This window comes from Hydra vulgaris, chromosome 11, assembly GCF_038396675.1.
Source record: "Hydra vulgaris chromosome 11, alternate assembly HydraT2T_AEP".
Lineage (NCBI taxonomy): Eukaryota > Metazoa > Cnidaria > Hydrozoa > Anthoathecata > Hydridae > Hydra > Hydra vulgaris.
Window position 1 is genome coordinate 21290524 of NC_088930.1, and position 17916 is coordinate 21308439.

Here is a 17916-nt window from a genome sequence, read left to right on the forward strand (position 1 = left end):
ACATCTTTGTATTGTAAGTGGTTGCTTCCCTAAACATCTTTGTATTGTAAGTGGTTGCTTCCCCGAACATCTTTGTATTGTAAGTGGTTGCTTCCCCGAACATCTTTGTATTGTAAGTGGTTGCTTCCCCGAACATCTTTGTATTGTAAGTGGTTGCTTCCCCGAACATCTTTGTATTGTAAGTGGTTGCTTCCCCGAACATCTTTGTATTGTAAGTGGTTGCTTCCCCGAACATCTTTGTATTGTAAGTGGTTGCTTCCCCAAACATCTTTGTATTGTAAGTGGTTGCTTCCCCGGACATCTTTGTATTGTAAGTGGTTGCTTCCCCGAACATCTTTGTATTGTAAGTGGTTGCTTCCCCGAACATCTTTGTATTGTAAGTGGTTGCTTCCCCGAACATCTTTGTATTGTAAGTGGTTGCTTCCCCGAACATCTTTGTATTGTAAGTGGTTGTTTCCCCGGACATCTTTGTATTGTAAGTGGTTGCTTCCCCGAACATCTTTTTGCACCGCAGAATGCACGCTTGTTTTTTAGAAGATAAATGTTGATTAAGATCTTTTTGAATAAATTATTTCTTCTTGATACATAAAAGAGATCTAATTTGCTTTGTTTAGCTTTTTAAATATAAAGTTAAATAGCTACAACCTTCATAATATTTTAATAAAAATATCTGGAGTTATGGGAAGTTGTTCGAACCCAGTTGTTTGGCTGATGATCACACATTTTAAATCATTTTACCTTATGGTACAATGAAGTAATCCTATCATATTTTTGTTTATTTTACTTTTTATTATTATTATTATTTTTAACTTTTTTATGTCTTCCACTTTTTTATTCTTATCACGTATTTATTTCTTGTACCTTTTTAGCTTTTCTATTTATTTATATACTCAACAGGTAACATTAAAGGCTCTAAATCAATTATTGGTGGTGCAAAACAGAATGATTAAAGTATCAACAAATTAAACATCATAACATGACAGCTTGGTTAAAGTATCTTTCCGAAAAAGATTAGATACCGTTATAAGGTCCTAGTTTTAAATGTAAATCAAAAAATTCTCAATTTTCTCTATGGATGGAGTAGTCAGGTACTTTTAATCTTAAAAATGTATTTTTGTCTAGAACTTTTATTGTATAATACGTTTTATTTTGTATATTATTTATTGATGTGGTTTATATACAAGTGTGTGTGTTATATACGCTTGTAAAAAGCTCTGAGGATAAGATCGTACATTCTTTTTTCTGAAAACTTGTTTGTATTCATAAATTATTTACTATGACAACAAAATTATTTACTATGACAACAGATGTAAGCTAAAAATATAAAATAATAAAGATATATATCGCGGCGCCTTGTGGTAAAGAGAGTCTTGTACTATTTTCCACCCCTATTATTTTTTTAACTTTTTTAAAAAAAGGTTATTGGTTTTCTAACATCCCCTCCCCTCAACTCTCATATTTCCTTTTATCCAGAAAAAAAAACAAAAAAAAAATACCAATAAAAAAATGGTAATAAAAACTTTGATCTCGTGCAATTATTTAACATTTGTTATTGTACAAAAATAAAAACATTTTTTTTTACATTAATTGCCTAACAACTATTACACTCTTCTAGTAACCGGAAAATTTTATATCTTTTTATCAGAATTAAAAAAAAAATGAAAAGAACTAATTTTAAATGTTTCATTGATAACTATATTTTTTTTTTTACCAAAACTATTTGTAATATTATAGAAAAGATTCAAAATCTGTCAAGATAATCGGTATTGTAAAGATGATTTGCTTTATAAATTTAAACTGATTAGTTGGTTGTTAACTATTTAAAGGCGCAAACTTAAAAGTTTTCATATTTAAAAGGATTGTTAAAAATGCATTTATCTTTTATTGTCTAACGAATCCATTATACTACATCACGTTTGTAGGAAATAATCTATTTTTTAATTAGACATGGTCGACCAATTTTTAGTTTAGTTGGTGCAATAATGTAAAGTTTTAATACCATAATTTTAGTGTATACAATGCAAATAGCAACGGTTTGAAAAATTTTTTAAGTAAAATATTGCTACAAATATAACTTCTTTTTTAGCAACCTTATTTTGGCACTTCTATAGTCAGATGTCAAAGGGACATCATATTTATACTATTACTATTAATAGTAGCATTGTTTAATTTATATGAACGGTTTTGGTAAATAAATTACTTTTTGCTGTTGTTTTTATTGTTTGGTCATAGTTTTATTTAATTGCATAGGTTTGTTTTAACCACTGCTTTTATTTTTTGGTTCGAGTTTTACTTAATTGCATAGGTTTATTTTAACCACTGTTTTTAAATAGATATAACTTAACATGAATGTATTCGAGAATAAAGGATTGGACGTCGATGAGCCTAAATTTAGTATACCTACTAATAATGATTATAAGATACCCTATTATGATGTTGAAGAAATTGATGATACATTTGATGAAAATTCATGCACAAAGGGAAATAAAATAAGCAATTTGGATAATCTAACATTGAATTACTTAACCCACGATGCCGTACCGTTATCGGTTTTTTACCATAACCACGATAACATGAATCGAGCTCTTAGACCAACATTAGAACAACTTCATACTGGAGTAGGATTGGACGATAATAATAAAAGAAGTTGGGTAATTTTTTTTTTGTAAACTTTCTAATACATGCGTGATTAAGTTTAATGTTTAATTAATTGGACGTATAGCAACCAAAAGGTGCAAAATATAAAAATATTTATTTTGGCGATTTTCGCTTTTCAATAGGATTTAAATGTTCTATATATTAAAACTTTTAAATAAATTGACTAAATAATGATGTTAAAATTTAACAATGCATAGACATTTAGTGGCAATGGATTATGTTGAAAAGGATTTTTATGAATGCGTCATTGCACTGAGGCAATTTAATGACACAACAATTATTGTTGTGTCATTAAATTTCAATTAAATTACCATTAAATTAAATTGAATCATTTTGGTCACATTTAAAGCGTTTTTATTGATACAGTTTAATATTGATCATGTCAATAAGCATATAAATATTACACTAAATAAGCTAATAAAAAATGTTCTTGACTTTTGTAGTTAAGCATAAATGAAAAAAAGAAAAAGATAGTAATTTTTAGTGTTTCTGTCCTTTTTTTCATGTTAATATTTTTGTAATGGTCGTTAAAGAAATGACAAGTTACTACAAGTAATAAAATTTAAACGTGTCATTGTGAGAAGGACGAAAGTCCAAAACTTTTAACAGTTAGTTTAAAAATTTTAAATAAAAGTTCTGTATGGTTTATGTTTTTTTATAAACAAAGGAAAACCAAACCAAAAGTTGTATATGTTTTTTATTTGTCTGCTCCTATGTTTAGCACCATTAGCTTTTTTTTTAAAAAAACATTTTTTTGTTGATTTTGAATAGTTTTAATAAATGGATTTCGCTCTTTTCGAAATGACAAGTTCAAATCTTAGAATTTCTTATAACTCCTAAAGTGGGAACTTAGCAAAAAAAAAAAAAAACTTTAAAAATTATATTTTGTTGCAATTAACTAGTTATATTAATTATATGTATATATATATATATATATATATATATATGTATATATATATATATATATATGTATATATATATATATATATATATATATATGTATATATATATATATATATATATATATATATATATGTATATATATACAATTATATATTAAAAAATGTATATATATACAATTATATATTAAAATATGTATATTTATTCGAAATATACATCTAAATATAAATTATAAATAGATATACTAACTTTATCTTGCACTCCCCTCCCCCCCTCCCCAAAGGTGATTAAATGTGCAAATAATATAATTAATCAGAAAAAACTAATTAGTGTATTTTATTCCATCGCTTTAATTATTTCTTTCAGCTGTTTTAACTGTTATGTAATTTACTGTAACTTGTTAAAGCTTTTAAAGCTTTTTAGAAATTGTTTCAGTAGTGGGGACATTTAGTGTTTTTTTTTGTTCAGTTGGTGGTACGATTATAAAACTTGGTAGAAGTTAAAACAAAGATTAGACAAACTTTTGACCAGTGCGGTCTAAAATGTTGTTGAAATGTAAAAATGACTTATTATTTTCAAAATAATTAAATTTTAATTATTTTATTTAAATTTAAATAATTTTAAACTTCTAAATATGATGTAAAGCCTTACTTTCTTCAATACAATTCATTTGAAACCAGTGTGAAAAATGTCTAGTGGCTGGTGGAAACCAATATAAACATCGCTTCCAGAAGCAAACTCATTATGCGTAGAATCACTTAGTTGCATGAGTTTGAAGAAAAGCAGATATGAATAAAAAATTGTATAAAATGACCTTTAAATGACATTCAAAAAACTTAAAACCCGCTCAAATTTAGGGGTTTTTAAACATTATATAGTTCTAATTTTTATCCGCTCAGAGATTATATTATGAAATTTAAAATTTATCGATGAAAATAAATTTAGTTGAGAATGGTGAAAAATATATTTCATCAACTTGTTGCTCTTACGTTAAGGGCAAGGGGATGAGAATTTTAGGGTTTTTTTGTTTCCAGACTCCAATCATCGTAATTTTTTGCAAAGCGTATTTATTTGTCATAATTATAAACATATAAATATTTGGAGCTTGTTGTGTGTTTTTTCGAGGACCGTTTAAATTTGGTGAATGTCCTGCACTAGCCGAGACTTTTTCTTTTCTCTCCCTTTAAGCATTGTTAATTTAAATTTTGTGCTGCAAGATTTATACTGTATAATTATATACTGATTTATACTATATAAAAAAAACTTTGAAACATTAAATAATTTTATTAAGTTTCTGATTTTACCATATTTTAACATCTAAAGTTAAAATGCTATTTCATTAGCAATAAGTATTTTTAATATTCCGATTAGGAATATTTAAAATATTTATTGATATTAATTTCTTTAGTTAATTCCTATTAGGAGAGGTCTTTAATCACTATTATCAAATGAAGACAATGAGATTGGTTCTCCAATTAGCAGATATCGTTTTGTCTCCCTGTGTATGGAAAAAACCACATCGGAAATGTACCCTGAAAAAAGATTTTTTGAGAAGTGAAGTGAGATAAAGAAAATTAATTGATATCCCACTTCTCCCCCATTACTTTTGTGTAATTCTATATTGGATACCTTTAGAATATATTAATAAAGATTACGTGGATTGCAATTTTAAAAGATTTCAAACAATATTTTTTATTAAAATGTTGTCAATTACTCCCTTGATCCACTTTACCCCACATCTGTCCTACTTTACCCTAATAGCACGGTTCTTTGATAATCAAAAAATGCATACTTTTTAATAACCTGCTGTCATACTTAGGGATGGAATCAGTGACTGAAACAAATTTGTTATCAGGGACGACGTTTCGGGTTTCGAAGTGGGGGGGGGGGGGAGGGTGAGCCCCAGGTGGAATCGGTCCTGGTTACAATTTGTATAAGGGGAACTTGCGGGCCCTAGACTTTTTTTCCAAATTTACGATTGTGCCCCTCCACTTCGAAACCAGTGTCGTCGGCCCTGCGTTTAGTCCGCGTTAACGGGGTTCTACTGTAGCCAGTCTAGATGACTTTTTTATAATTCAAATATTTAAATATAATTGATGTTATTGTATACAACTTGAGAAGACTTAAAAAACGAGTGGTCATTTGGCCTTTGAAGTTAAGCGAATCAAAAGTTATTGAACTTTTTGTAGTGGAAAAATTAATGATTTTTTGACAAAACGTAGGGATTAAGTATGGAAAATTTGCTGTGTTCACCGAAAATGAGAGTATTATTGACTTTTGAATAGCTTTTGAACCGTTAATACATTTAACTTGAAATTTTCCTATTAACTATAAGAAAATGGAATTTCAAAATTTTATAATATCTTTTTTTAATCTGTCGAGATTGACCAGAATCACCTATTTTACAGACTGAGGGATTTTACTAATTTATATATTTTTGGGGTCATACTGACTTTTAAATAACTTTTGAATCGTTATTAAATTTGACTTGAAATTTTTTATAGTGATCCAACAACTATAAGAAAATAAAAAACCAAAATTTTTTTCAAAAATATCTATCGCGATTGTCCAGAAATCACCTATTTTACCGACTGAGGGTTTTATATTATTTTCTTAGTTTTAGAGAATAAAATTTGGGGTCATATTATAACTATACCATGCAAATATGCATAAAAAAATCATGGAATCCAAAAAATACATCATTTGAAAACTATTGCATAATTTAAAGGCCGCTCAGTGAAATAATCGCCTAAATTACAGACTGGTCAGTAAATTGCTGAAAATGGGCTATACAAACAAATTGAACATACCAACTTTAAATAGTTTGATATTTTTTTAAAATTTTTGATATTTTTGAACCGTTATTACATTTGACTTGAAATTTTAAATAGTGATCCAGTTTTTATTAAATCGGAAAAATGATGGAAGGAACAAAACTAAGAGTTTTATGTCATATAAAGAAGTTATTTAATATTTTCATAAAATTATTTTTTATTTTTATTTAACAGCTATTTAAGTGTCTAAGTGTAAGTGAATAAGCTTTTTTTACCGCCGGTGCGGTAACGCCGATGCTTAGTATAAATTTAGATTAGAAATGAAAAGTAAACACCTAAAAGACTTTAGATTAAAAATTGTAATAATCAAAACAAAAAACGGCGATTAAAAAGAGCTAAATATACATAATTTATAAATACATTTCCTAGGTATCAGCTCTTTAAGAAAACATAAATAAATACTTGATTTAGATCAAGGGAAGGCTATACTTGCCTTTTCCACTTAGACGTTTTTGAAAAAAGGTTTTTTTTTCAAAAAAAAAAACCAACTATAAAGTTTTACAATACTGAAAACTAAACAAATATAAACAAATATTAAAATGGTCTACATTAACTTGAATTCATCATCCTTTTTTAATAATTATAGCAAATTTCATGCAAATTGGATGTGTTTTGGTACTTAGGGATCCTTCCCTGAAAAAGCTTCGTTTAAAAAACATTCTCGCGCCAAGTTTTTTTAATAAAAGTGGTCTCAGGGTATTGATAATATCTAATTGAAGCCAGTTAAAGCATTGCACTTTCTGTATATGGCTGGAAAGAGGTTGAGTAACACTAATCGATACAAAAAACCTCAAGGTGATTGCTTAACCGTATAAAAAGATATAAGAGAGTAAAGTTTATGAAAAGTCGGTGTTTTTGGTCAAACGTCAAATGTTTTTTGTAACGCCGTGGAATCGCTATCTACTTTAAATTAGAGAGCCTATATACTGAATATAGTAAATTTTATATTCTGTAATTTTTATATGGTTTTAAGGCACTCTTGCCAAGTTTAACCTTTAACTTAAACTAAAAAATGCATATTCCAGCATGTTTCGTAAAAACGCTGAAAAAAATATAGCAGATCTCAAAATATATAACGCATCAAACACGGACGCTTATGAAGTACATAGATATAAGGTATAAAAATTCGAAAAAAAGGTTCAAGCCTGAAGAAAATGTGGTGACTTCTTAATTTTTGGTAGCATAATTAGATGTATCGATGGTTTTTGAAGAAGTTTATTTTAAAAATTTATCTAAATTTTTAAACTAGTAAAAAGCATAATTGTGAAAATTGTCTTAAAGTACTTCTTCAGCTCGTATTTAGCCTAAATATGTTTTGTAAATGCAATGCATATTAGTGAAGCTGCACTGAGCAGTGAACGTCTTAGAGATGCATAATAAGTTAAAAAGAGTGTAGCAGAGTGAGATAAAAGTACAAAAGGACAGATGTCCAGTGGAAAACAAAGAGCCTTTAAGAAGAAAAGTACTAAAAAATTGATCTAAGTAAAATGTAGTAAATATAAACATGAACAATAAACAATAGTGTCAGTGATGGAGCAGAATTATTCGTTTTATTTAGTTACCATGTGGCCTGTATTATTAGCGCGATAAACATACATTATAGTTATGTGTTTCGTGGGTGTCTCAAGGATGGTATCAATTTGCACCATATGATACAATATAAACACAAGAAGACTTATATCCGAGGCTGCTTATATTTGAGACTGGTATCCTATAAGAAGTTTCATTCTGGGTGCACACCAGGGTATCTTTTTGTTAAAGTATCCCTTTGTGTTATCCCAAAAAGACTATTCTCAGGGTATCCCATCAGGATAATTGCCACAGACTTCTGCATTGACACTGTGACCAGAAGGCAGGGTTCAGTACACCTTGCATAGAATTGTAAGTAGTTTTTTTGATATGAATGAAAATAAGAGTAGTGATTTGTTGCAGTATAATGAGGGTCTGTGAAAGTTGTGAGCTGTTTTTATTTTTTGTAGCTGTACATGTAATGTAAATAATTGATTTAATATATATGTGTGTGTATACTGTAGTAGCATGTGTTATTAGTAGGATTAACTAGTAGGAATCTTTAATTCTCTTAGAGTGAGGCTTGACTTAGAATTTTTAGAAGATTTCAAGTCAAGCCTGGTTTTCCTCTCATTGTGCTGCTGCAATTTCCAATCGTAACATTTATATTCATATCTACCAGTAAAACAATTTTCCTGAAAACAAACGTCTGTTTATTATTGCTAGAAACCATTGTAAAAAGGTTTTGTCTAATACTAAAACCCCCTATTTTCAGGTCACAAAATATTGTATTTTATTTAAAAAATTAGGCTCTCGTGACTTCTGGAGAATTTTTAACAGTATCTATAATAAGGGGAAATCTGTTTTTCCACCTCATCAGTATCATCTCATGATTCCACTAGTCACGTGCTACCTGATATAGTCGACAATCAAGTTAATTCATTGCCTAAACTTTGTATCACTCCAGCTAGTGATAGACTCTTTTACATCTTGCGATCCGGACAACATACCTGTTGTAGTCTTGTGGAAGTGTTCTCCAGAGCTGTTGTCTATACTTTAAAAACTATTCAATTGCTTATCAGACTCTTGTTTTCCAACCTGCTGGAAAGCAGCACCTGTTATCCGTATTTTCAAAAATTCTGAAGAGGAATCTGATTTGTCTAACTAATGTCCCATTAGTCTTCTTACTATCATAAGCAAGGTTTTTGAATCTTTAATTAAAAAACACTTAATCTCTCATCTTGAATCTAATAACTTACTTTCTGATCATCAATATGGATTTCAATCTTCTGTTCTAGAGTTGATTTGCTTACAATAAAAACTGATAGGCTTTATCGTGCATAAGATAGTGTGGAGAGGTTAAGGTTACCCCTTTGGACATTTTAAAAGCTTTTGATAAGGTTTGGCATGCTGGTCTTCTCCTTAAACTTTCTTCCTATGGTGTATCAGGTAACATCTTTATGATTATTGAATCCTTCCTTACCAATTGTAGTATAAAAGTTGTCCTCGATGGACAGCACTCTTCCTCATTTCAGGGGTTCTTCAAGGTTCTATCCTTGGCCCTGTACTCTTATTAATTTACATTATCAATCTCCCAGAAATCTACATTTATTCTTGTCTTGATAACAAATCAATGCTCTAACTGTTTGGAGGGGGCGTTTGGGCTTGAAAAGGATCTCACTTCTTCTACAGCATGGGGCTCTCAGTGGCTAGTGAACTTAACTAGGGTCTAAGTCCCTAGGGTTGGCCACAACTACATTTGATTAAATGCAGTTGCAGCAACTCCCTCTTCCAGTCCCAGTTGCGGTATGCAAGTGGGACTGGAAGAGCTCTTTGCATATCGCAACTGGGACTGGAAGAGGGAGTGCAGTATGTGGTAGTGGTGTAGTGGTAGAGCGCTCGCTTCATAAGCTAAAGGTTCCCCACCTCATCCCTGGTAGTACCGCAAAGAGTTTGATCCCCACCACATCCCTGGTAGTACCGGGCTCAACTTGTTTCTCCGCGCAGCGGCCTTGTTTGTCAAGGTTTGTGTTTCGAAGTTATAGGGGTGAGAAAGGGTTGTAACCACAATTACGTAGCCTACTTGTCTTTAGTGGCCTTCTTGGCCTTGGAGAGGTGAATTAACAAAAAAAAAAAAAAGTTGACTTCCTTAGGGCGGCCCTGCATCACCACCACCTAACTCAATTTCTGAATTCTCTTCAAATTTATTATTTACTCCTGTATTAAATACTGTCGTCATTTTTGTCTGGCTCTTCTAATGATTCTCTTTTTTTTCTAGTCAAGGTCAAAAAGTGCATTGTAAATATAGTTGGACTTGCTCAATCTGTCAAGCTTGAGCTGAGGTTGTAAGGTTACACCTCTTTCTTTTTTCTAAAAAATCCTACTACAGTTGCTACTTAAACGACCTGTTGCCTACAGGCCTTGTTATGAGATTTTATTGCATAACAAAAACGTGTAGTACAAAAAAATATAACTGTAGCATATTTTAAAGATATAGCATATTTTAAAGATGTAGCATATTTTAAAGATGTAGCATATTTTAAAGATGTAGCATATTTTAAAGATGTAGCATATTTTAAAGATGTAGCATATTTTAAAGATGTAGCATATTTTAAAGATGTAGCATATTTTAAAGATGTAGCATATTTTAAAGATGTAGCATATAAAAATCATTTAAACAAAATTTTAAAAAATTACTGATGAAATCCTAATTCTGTATTTGAAAAATAATATATTTCCTATTAATTATTTTCTAATACTTTATTTGTTTTTTAGACTTATACATAATCTTTTGTTTGTTTATCACCATTTATTTATTTATTTTATTTTTTAAATACTTAATGTAATATTTTCAATAAAGACTAGAAACAATTTATTGATATATTCTACTAGTTACCAATGAGATATTCCTAAATGTAATTTATATTCATAAATAAATAATGTCAAAAAAACTTTACACGATATTGAATTAATAAGAAACAAAAAATTTTAAGTACATTTGTGAAAATAGTTCTCTCAAACAAAGAAAAAAATTCTCTCAAGCAAAAAAAATTTTTTATTTGCTTTTGCATTTAATCTATGTTGGAGCAGATGATAAGAAAAGAATTTCTTTAATAAATATTGCAAAACTATTTTACATTAATTTGAAAAATCGTTTTACAATTTACATTTTACTATTTTATATTCCTTCAAAAATAAATTTAAGTTTTTAAAATCATATTAAGTTTAAAGTCTGTTTCTTGAAAAAATTCACATTTGCAGTAAAATGCTTTTTTAAGAAACTAATAATTTCTGAATAAAAGTCACAAGCGATATTAATAGATAATTTAAATATTCCAAAATAAAAAAGTTTTTGCTTAACATAAAATTGCTGAACGTCTACGCAAATCACCATTTCGTACCTAAAATGCGATCTGAGTAATACTTCTTAACAAGGCCTGACATAGTTCCATCAATCAAAACTCATTCTTGTTTGATTCATTATTCAGCAATGTCACATTCTTTTACTGTGTCTGTCCCTTCATGCTCTAAAAACTTTTATTCATCTATTTTTTCTTTCTTATACACCAATGCTTTGGAACTCTCTTCCATTTTCATGTTTTCCTGAATCATACAACCTACAACTTTTTATATCTTCTTTCAATTGTTTTTTTACTTAGTAGTGTCAAGGCTCAAATTAAGTGAATTACAATATATGGAAATAATTCTGGTCATTAAATTCTCAGTTTATTAAAAACTGTGAACACTGTTTTAATGAAACAGTCAATTTATCATATTGCAAAAATTAACAAAAAAACAAAACAAATTTACAACTGCAAAAATAATAACAGTCAAAACATAAACATTTTTAATTGTTTAATTAATTATTATTTAAATACCAGTTTAATTAAGGATAATTAAACTGGTATTTAAATAATAAAGTCTAAAAAAAAGGAATAAGAAAAAAACAATTACTTAATGTCCAAAAAAATTTGTGTGGTGATTTAAGAATCAACCAATAAAAAATTATGCTGAAACTATTTGCACATTGTATAAAAAATTAAAATCAATTTTTGTTTAGAGATAGAGTTTGAAGAATTATCTATTTAAAAATTTAAATGTTTTAAATTAGAAATTAATCAATTGATAATAAAAAAAATAGTAAAAAAGATATATTTTAAAATAAAACTAAATTCTTATAGACTGTTGTAATTAACGGTTGTTTTTTAATAATTATATAGTACTTCATCATTTATTTTTCAGGTTTTATCTGATGATTTATAAAATGAATTAAAATATTAAAGTTTAATTCATTTTATATTTTTATCATTAGTAAAAACATAATTTTTAATAATGATAAAAGTAAAGTAATAATAATATGATTTTATAATAAGATTTTATATCATAATTCAAGATCAATATAAATATTTTTTTATTAAATAACAGCTATTGAGTTTAGTGATCAAAACAGAGTTTACAGTTTTTAAAAAGCTAATTTAAGCCCAAAGTGTTTGCTTGCAAGTAGTGATCGACCGAAACCGAAATTTGTGCCGAAACCGAAAGTACCGAAATTTTGGTTCAGTCAAGCCGTAGCCGAAACCGAAACCGAAATTTTAGCTGAAACCGAAACCGAAATTTTGGCCCAAATTTGAAAAAGAATGTTTAAAATCCCTGAACTTTTTATGATCATCGAATTAAAGCAAAAAAAACTATTTTACGTATATCTAAGCAATCGCCATGAAACATAGTTTGATAAAAACTATAATATGTCAAGACACTTCAATAATTAAAGGTAATAATTGAAGTATTTTCTCTGCAGAATAAATTTTTTTCATGTTTTCTGGCAAAAGTCTGTTTCTTTCATTTGAAAGAATGTCTCCAGCAGTTAAAAACAACCTTTTTACTTCGGTAAATGTTGGTCGAGGTCTAAGGAATCTCTTTGCTACTTTTGCCAAACCAAAATTTACTTTTAATGTTGTTTTCTAATATAAATCTATGAAACTTCAGACCTTCTTTGGAGTTTGAATCAATTTTTGAGATATTGTCAACCCAACCAGGCATTGCAAATTGCAACATTTCAGCCCTCTGTCGTTTTGTTCTGGTGTCAAATAAGGGTATTGTTTTTTTTTTAATTGTAATAGGCTTAACTTGATCTGAAGTTGGTATATTTTCAGGACTGCCGGTAGTTGTGAGTATTGCTTTTTCAGTTAGGAGATTTTTTAGAGTAAACGACTTCTTAAATGTGATGAAATGTGATGTGATGAAAGTCCGCTAAGTGATTTAAGTTTTGGATTGTGCAATCCACGAGATATTTTCAAATTGCAGATATTGCAAGTTCCGTATTTGAAATCACTACCTGTCACGGTAAAATGATTCCATAAACCAGTTTTTTATGGATTATTTTCTATTGTAAAATTTAGCACTGAGAAAATTTTGATGAAACTATTGGTTTGGGTTGCTTTACTTAAATATTAATTCATTTTAAGAATAATTTGAGAATAGTAACTTAAAACTATTATGTAACGTGATTTCAATTAAAATTTCTACAATTGTTATAATTAAAAATTGATTTACTAACAAACGATTACAATTAGGAAACCGTCATGATCCCACTCTAAATTAAAACTTAAAAAAAATCTTGTAAAAGTTTCGGTTCATTTCGGTTGCGGTTTGAACCGAAATTTCGGTTTCGGCCGAAACTTCGGCCGAAGCCGAAAGTTTCCGTTCACTACTTGCAAGCCTTGTTGGTAGTGGATTTGTTTATAAAAAGATGATGATGATTATCATGTTGATCAATGATGATGATTATATATAAATATACATGCATATATATTTTTAATATAAAATGAATTTTGAATAAAAAACAACTTTAGGATGCATCAATGTTTATGCAGCCCCGGTCACAAACCTGATCCTGGCTATTTTTTATCAAACCTGGCCCCATATTCTGAAAATAAACTAAAAACATATATTGAAAATAAACTATTTGTAGACCAGATTCTCAGATTGCCATAAAGCAGGCACACAGAATTAATGTACCTGCTTAAAGTCCATATGAAAATTATAAGTGAACCTATAAGCTTGACACCATCACAATCAAAATATGGTTCCAAAAACAAATTAGATCACTGTTAAGATTTTTTTTGTTGGTTTTCTCCTGAAACACAGTTATCTCAGAGGAGATAACTGTGTTTCAGAAGCTAGTCAAAATGTACAAGAAGGGTCTTCCTAACTCAAAAGCAGTAGATCAAAAGTTAATATTTTATAAACGAAAATGGTTGGTTGTTAAACCTGAAAATAAACTTAATAGTTTAGCTAAAGCCATAAAAATCTGCATTGAAAATCATTACCCTTATTTTTTTGATCAAATTATCAATTAGTTTTAAACAATATTGGATTTATAATGCAATAGATTGATCTATATTTTACACAAATTTAATTATGTTTTCAAGCAAATTTTTATAATGGCAATCTATTATGACAGTTTTTTAGTATTCTAAAATTGACTTCATTTTAAACAAATGACACCCCTAAAAGTTTTCATGGTACAAATCTGTCATATATATAAAAACTTTCCTTTAAGCACAAAAATTGTTTATATATATTTAAAAATTATGTTAATGTATTCTACGAATAAAATGCTCAATGTTCTTAAAAAACAGCAATAATAAATTAGTAAAAACACTTTCTTCAACAAAAAAAATTAGATGAGTGTAATTTTCTTCAACTTCCTCATCAGGAAGCCTGATAAGCCTGATAAGCCTTGTTAAAGAAAATTAGGTGTTTTTATTTTATTATTGTTCTGTTTTTAAGAACATTGAGCATTTTATTTGTAGAATGCACTAGCATAATTTATATACATATATATATATATATATATGTATATATATATATGTATATATATATATATATATATATATATATATATATATATATATATATATATATATATATATATATAAATATATATATATATATATATATATATATATATATATATATATATATATATACATACATACATACATATATTACTACTAAAAATATATTAAAAATCTTCAACAAGTCATAAAAACAAATAAGAAATAACGAAAAAATAGGTTAAAAAATACACTATAAATATATAGAAAGTAATAACTTTTGGTTATTACTTTCTATATATTTCTTTTATTTTCTCATTTGGTGCATGAAATACATGAAGTACCTAATTAATATTTTTATTGTTTTTTAATAAATTATGAATAAAAAAAAATTATATATTGAACAAAAACAAATCAATATCAAAAATAAAAAACTAAAAAGTGTTAAGTGTTAACTTTAGTAAAAATTCAAATTTAGGAATAAAATTTTTTTACCTGGTAGTAAATAAAATATTGTATTATCATAACTATAATGTTTATTTTATTACAAAATATTTTTTGAATTTCTTAAATATCTTTATGTATAATTTTAGAAAAAAATATCATTATAAAATTCAGGAAGTATAAAATATGAGTTTAAAATATTAAAATATTTATATAAAATGTATCCTACCTGTTTAAACTTTGACTTGCTTACTTTAACTTAATGTTAGTTGGTTTAGATAAATGTGATCATGAAAAAATAATAAATACCTTATAAGCAATAATAATAAAAAAATGATTATATTTAAATTAAATAATGTGGTGTAAAGCATTTTTTTTTATCACTAATAGTATGCAAAATGTTTTAATTCCACTCAATTTTGAAATATTGTAGGATCCTTCACATGAAGAGGAAAGACAGGCTGATGCTCCTGTAGTTAAACAAGAAAAAGCAGTCTTCAAATTTGGATGGATAAGTGGAGTTCTTGTACCAACTATGCTTAATATTTGGGGTGTTGTGCTTTTTTTACGAATTCCATGGATTGTTGGGCAATCAGGTGTTTTAGAAGCAAGCGCTATTGTTGTGCTATCAACTATTGTGACTGTGCTTACATCAATGTCCATGTCAGCAATCTGTACAAATGGTGAAGTGAAAAGGGGTAACAATCCAAGATATTTTGTACTTATCTAACATATTTTTTTTTTAAAAATAATGTTAAAGGTGATGAATAAAAATAGTTTTTAGAATTGAGATCAAAATACTTTAGTTAAAGTATTTTGATCTTGGCTTTTAGCCAGGGGTGGGGAGCCAGAAGAATAATGTATGTCTTTGATTCTGGATCCAATTTTATTTGAACTTATGGGTCTGGCTCTGGGTCGAAGTTTTTTGGAGCTTATGGCTCTGGCTAAGACTCTCAAGTTTTTTGCTTTGCTTCTGGCTTTATGAATTAAAAAAATTTATTTAGGGGATATACTGTAAATAGTAAATGATATTTACTAAATACCATTACCAGTTATTCTAAATTATTTATAATTAAAGATTAAATGAAAATTATGTTGAAAAGTCTTTATTTTACAGCCTTTTTATTTGTTTTATTTACACCATAAATTTATTCCTAAATATTTTATATTTTGGAGTAATATTTTATGCTCTGGCTTTGGCTCCATTGCCTTCAAAAAAAAATCTACCAACAGCTAGAGTTTTTTTTTAAAACAAAATGTTTTAAAAACTTTTGCCTCCCTATTGGTGACAAAATGTTTTGCCACCAATAGGGAGGCAAAAGCCATTGGTGGCCGCCTCCACTAGAAATTTTTGGGAGAAAATAATTTGGAGGCCACCTCTAATTGCTTATGTCTCTGCTTAAATATAATCGAGAAAAAAACTAACTATTAAATAAATTAGTAGTATTATATTCAAAAAGAATGTTAAAAAAAATCAGAAATTTCATTTCTAGGCTTTTAACAAAAAATCATTTTGAAAAAAAAATTCTTGTTAAACAATTAAATTGCCAGTTATGCTAAAATTTATATATTTTTTCACCCATCCATCATGCTAAAACTTTTATTTTATGACCATAACATTAAGTTCTCAACTTGAAACATTAGATATTGTAAACATAATTGAAAAATACAACATCTTTTAACACTCATTAAGAATTAATAAAATTAATTTATTTGATGTGATTTCGAAATGAATGTTTCCAATAATAAAATCTTTTACAAAAATTAAACCTTTTTTTTTTTTAAAAATGAAATTTTTTTTGCAACAGAGTTAAAAATGAAAAACAGTCTTTAGTCGAAATAATATACTATAGAGATTTTTTACTTATTTAAATTCTAGTGTTTTTTTATTTTGTTTTTACTACTACAATTTTTACCACTACTAATTTTTTACTCCCTATTAAAAAATTTTATATTAAATTTTTATTCACTTGTAAAACTCTAGTATTAAATTTTCACCATGTTTTACTTTAATTCTATTTTCCAATAGAATTTACAAAATATAAATACAACCAGATCACAAAAAAGATTTTTGTAATCAGGTTGAAACACAATCTTTAAAATGTTTAAGAGTGATGACTAAATGCTTTTTTTTTGCGAGTATTAACAACTACATCCAATTATAAGTATGTAAGGTTTTAAACTAATCTTAATTAATAGTGTCTATCTTATTATATTATCTTAATGTCTATGTTATTATATTGATTATATATCAGCTACATTAGTATGTAGTTGATAAGTATATTATTAAACCATCTTTATTAATTACAGAAGATGTCATTCACAACATTTAATAAGAATCATTTTTTAAAAAAAAGTAACCTCTTTTCTGAGAACTTGGTTATAAAGCTTTATATAGAGTAAAAATGCGGATGAGTTATAAACATCATGTTAAAACAGCATTTATATTAGCATTCTTTTAGTTCTGATGAAAGTCTAATCTGTTCAGTTCAAAATATATCAAATAAATTTGTACTCTTACCTGCCAAATAAATGGGGAAATTTAAATAAACAGGGTCAAAAATATAATTATAAAATAATAATAAACAGGGGAATCTTAACAAACGAGAGAATCGGAATATTTAACATTTTAAAAAATAAAACGGGTTCAATGTTTTTAAACAGGGAAAATGGTAAAAGTAATGGGGCAACAGTTAGAGTTTTAGTTAAAATTTAAAAACAACAGAATCATT

General features: G+C 27.7%; 1 protein-coding gene across 1 annotated transcript in view; it reads left to right on the forward strand.

Moving 5' to 3' along the window:
• Positions 1 to 2217: 2217 nt before the first annotated feature.
• Positions 2218 to 17916, forward strand: part of LOC100198028 (solute carrier family 12 member 2) — a 103287-nt gene continuing 87588 nt past the window's right edge. Inside the window, exons 1-2 of the mRNA XM_065810432.1 lie at positions 2218 to 2651; positions 15618 to 15882. Coding sequence (XP_065666504.1) covers positions 2346 to 2651; positions 15618 to 15882 — 571 coding nt within the window. The 5' untranslated portion in view covers positions 2218 to 2345. The remainder of the gene's footprint in view (positions 2652 to 15617; positions 15883 to 17916) is intronic.